The sequence below is a fragment of the Salminus brasiliensis genome, chromosome 22, assembly GCF_030463535.1.
Source record: "Salminus brasiliensis chromosome 22, fSalBra1.hap2, whole genome shotgun sequence".
Classification (NCBI taxonomy): domain Eukaryota; kingdom Metazoa; phylum Chordata; class Actinopteri; order Characiformes; family Bryconidae; genus Salminus; species Salminus brasiliensis.
Window position 1 is genome coordinate 23,480,430 of NC_132899.1, and position 4,015 is coordinate 23,484,444.

General features: G+C 39.6%; 1 protein-coding gene across 1 annotated transcript; it reads left to right on the forward strand.

Annotated features, from left to right (window-relative positions):
- Positions 1-234: 234 nt before the first annotated feature.
- On the forward strand, positions 235-3,089 carry foxl3 (forkhead box L3). Its single transcript, XM_072667617.1, has 3 exons — positions 235-411; positions 1,633-1,801; positions 2,670-3,089. Exons 1-3 carry the CDS (start codon positions 305-307, stop codon positions 3,087-3,089), a joined length of 696 nt encoding a protein of 231 aa, XP_072523718.1. The 5' UTR covers positions 235-304.
- Positions 3,090-4,015: the final 926 nt, after the last annotated feature.

A 4,015-nucleotide genomic window follows, 5' to 3' on the forward strand; every position in this document is an offset into this window, starting at 1 on the left:
AACATCCAGTGCCGAGTGGGCCCGGACCACCCAGAATCAAAGGGTGAATGAGGGAGTGCTTTAGTGATCCCGCCCAGGGTTCAGGCGTGCACACACGCACACGCACACTGGCCGAGCCTCTTCCAGCATCAGAGCAGCAGCAGCAGCAGCAGCAGCAGAGGGGGGCTTCCACTCCTCAACTCCTCCACCAACACTTCCTCTCATTCCTCAACTGCGCTGAGCTCCGTTCACTGATCTGACAGCCTTTGCTTTCAGTTACAGTCTGTAGTGTGTTGAACACAACAGCCAACCTGGACCTTCAGCAATGTTTGACAACTCGCAGTATCCCTACAACTGCTTTAACTATGATGGAGATGGTTACCCGTCCTGTGGCAGCGATGAGGGGAAGAAGGTGTGTCGACCTGCGTACAGGTATGCTTCCATTCTCAGCTGTGGGTTTAATTACATCAAATTATATATATATTATATATACTGTTTAATTATGGTTAAATAACCTAAATGTAATAATCAATAATTAGTGACACTCCTACCACTAACAACAGTAACAACAATAAAAAATAATAACAATAATAATGATTTAAAAGTACTTATTATTGTTTTATTATTATAATAATAATTAAAAATTATTATTATTATTATTTGTAGTAGTAGTAGTAGTAGCAGTAGTTTTAAAATATACCATTAAAATAAATTAATTCAAAATAAATCAACAATATTATTCACTACTAACTACTAAAGTAATATTTGAAATGTATATTTCTAATAAGTATAACAATAATAATAGAAATTATTCATTAGTATTATTATTAATTATAAAAAAATAGTCATTAAAATTATATGTATACAGAATGCTAACAAGCTAATTAATGTATTTCTTGTTAATTAAGAAATGTATTACATTATTATTATTGTTGTTGTTGTAATAATAATACTATAAATGATTATATGAAGGATGTGTAACTTATACAAATAATAATAATAACAATAATAATACAAATATAATTATGTTTGTTATTTTGTTATTTTTGCTACTACTACAACAATTATTCAAATTATTATTACTACATATTATAACAATAATAACAATAAGAAGGAAAAATGATAATATTAGGTAGAAACAGAAGAATAAATAAAAAGAGAGGAATAAATAAGAAATCATTAAAAATAAAATTTTAATCAATTATACATTATAAAGACAAATAATTTACAATACAATGCAAGGAATGCTTATTTGCATTACGTTCGATATTATTAATATTATTATTTACAATTGTTAAGGTTACAATAAGTGTAACTATTGTTGTGATTGTTGCTGTCACTGTTAAAGCACAGAAAATGTATTTCTATACCAGAACAACTGCTTTTCTCTACCAGTAGAAAGAGTAAAGCATGTGCTGCTGTACTTCTTCTACTTTTATTAAAGTCCTGCTGTGTCAGCGCCAGTGTGAGCAGTGACACCACTAGTCAACATTCACCCAACATTTTACATTACACTAATCTACTGACCATACGATTATTATTATAGTAATCTACTGTGTGTGTGATCACTGTTCCCACTGTCATCACTGCTCACTGCGAATACACCAGGAGCACAAGGTGCTTCACTGTTAATAACACTGCTCTCTCTCTCAGTTATATAGCTCTGATAGCCATGGCCATACAGCAGAGTCCAGAGAACAAGGTTACTCTCTCAGGAATCTACGAGTTCATCATGAAAAGATTCCCGTACTACAGATCCAACCAGAGAGCGTGGCAGAACTCCATCCGCCACAACCTCTCTCTCAACAGCTGCTTCATAAAGGTAAGATGCACAAACCCGTCCAAACACACTGACTCAGAGGCTCACGCTGACATATGCAGTGTAACTGGAGCAATGCTTCACTGGTTTTACTGGTTTCACTCTCCAGTTAAACTACTTGCTCCTGTGTGATGAAGGAGGTGGTGTTTTGTTGATTTTCTTAATAGTCTGAGCTCCTGACACTTTCGACTAGCCATATGAGTAGAGTAACACACCAGACCAAATCAATTACAGTTCAATTCAATTTAATTCTATTCAACTCAGCTTAACTCAATTCAGTGTGTTTATACAGTAATTTAAACATTATATTTCGTAACTGTCACACAAAAATCCTTTATCTCTATCTTTGCTGTTTTGGCTTTTTGACATAATGTAAATCTGGCACTTGATCTTTATATCGTATCAGAATCTGATGATAAAAGGACCAATAGAAATGCTCCAAAATGACTTGGAATAAAATCTTCTTACATTGATTTCCATTAAACAAGAGGGTTTTCCCTCCTTCTGTAAAGTTGCCACCTTGGAGACGCAAGGTTCTGGCGTGACAGTGATGATATCAAAGTGCTAGAAGGGTTCTTTGAGGTGATGTCAAAGGAGAATCCCTTTTGATTCCCTAAAGAACCTTTTAGTGTCAGCGTCATCCAAGAAAACTGCAAATGACACCTTTAAGTCAGAACCTCCACAAGTCCAACGACAATTCAGGGTTTTTCAGAGCCAAGAACCTCTTAGGAACCTTTTCTTCTTAAGAGTGGACAGTCATGCTGACTGAGCACCTTCACAGCCTTTTTTTCAGGTCCACTGCAATTCCATTAGAACTAAAGTCGGAGATTTTTCGCATGGTGGGAAACCTGCTGCTGTTTGTTCTCCTCAGGTTCCGCGCACTGAGGGGAACGAGAAGGGAAAGGGCAATTACTGGACTTTCGCCACAGGCTGCGAGTCCATGCTGGACCTGTTCGAAAACGGCAACTTCCGCCGCCGCCGTCGCCGCCGCAACATAAAGCTGGGCTTCAGAGAGCCGGCCGAAGCCTTCGGGCCCATGGACGCTCCTCAGAGCACATCTGGGCGCTCCCTTGACCCCAACTCATTCTGCCCAGAGACATCGAACCACAGGGTCGCTCATGGCAACCCACCACTCAGCAAGCCTGAGCCTGAGATCAAATTCAGCATTGACTACATCCTGTCCACTCCGGACCCTTCCCCGGGCTTCAGACCCCCACACAGTGGCCCCGCAGGAGCCGTCATCCACCACTTGGAGCCACAGCAGCTCAACCTGCACTTCTGGACCCTTTAACACTCGCTCACACACTGCGATAGACATCAGAGCAGCAGGACACGAGGGGTCCCAGTTCCGAGACGTCTAAGAAGGAACTTTTCTGGCAGGCGTGTCTGAGTGTACTGGGACAGTTCTGTAACTGTGGACGGTTCCTCACCGTTTCTCGCAAAGGAAAATAACTCAAACAAGAAGCTGCCGTAGACTGGCAGCTGTCTTAGTGGCACACGGTCTAATAATGATTATTAATATCATCTGCATTTCTAGTCATTGGTTCTGTTTATCCACATAAACAGGTCACTCCTTACTCCAGACTATAGGGGTAAACTTGCAGATCTGCAGTAAGGATAAGCACAAATGGGTCTTAGTGTGGCTCATCAAGACTACTTAATCTCTGAAAGGGGAAGTCCACCATTTTTTCAAAATTGCTGCATAGTTCAATTATTGAGATGTAAACAAAGCGATTCAGAGTGGTTTGGAGAATCCTAGGAACTCTAATGTGGTGATAGGAACCAGGTGTCACAACATACATAGAGTCAGGCCCAAAAGTATTTGGACAGTGACACAATGTCTGTGATTTTCGCCTCTTTACACCACCTCAGAGGATTTGAAATTTAAGCAATTAAGATGTGGTTGAAGCTTACAGTTTTAATTCAAGGGGCTTGACTGTTCAGGAACTAGTGTCATTTTCACAGACTCAAAAGTAATTGGACAAACTAAAGTCTGGAAGCCATGGACATGACCAAAGTTTCCTTCATTAAGATTTTTGTCCAGGCTTTTACTTCAGTTGCTGCTTGTTTGTCTTCATTAGGTGAAAAGCTCCTCAATGTTCTATTGGGTTGAGTTCAGGTTACTGACTCTGACATTTAGGAACATTCAATGTCTTCAGAAGCTCCTGTTCTACCATGTCTTTGCTCTCCTGGTATGTTTTGGGTCATTCTCCATCT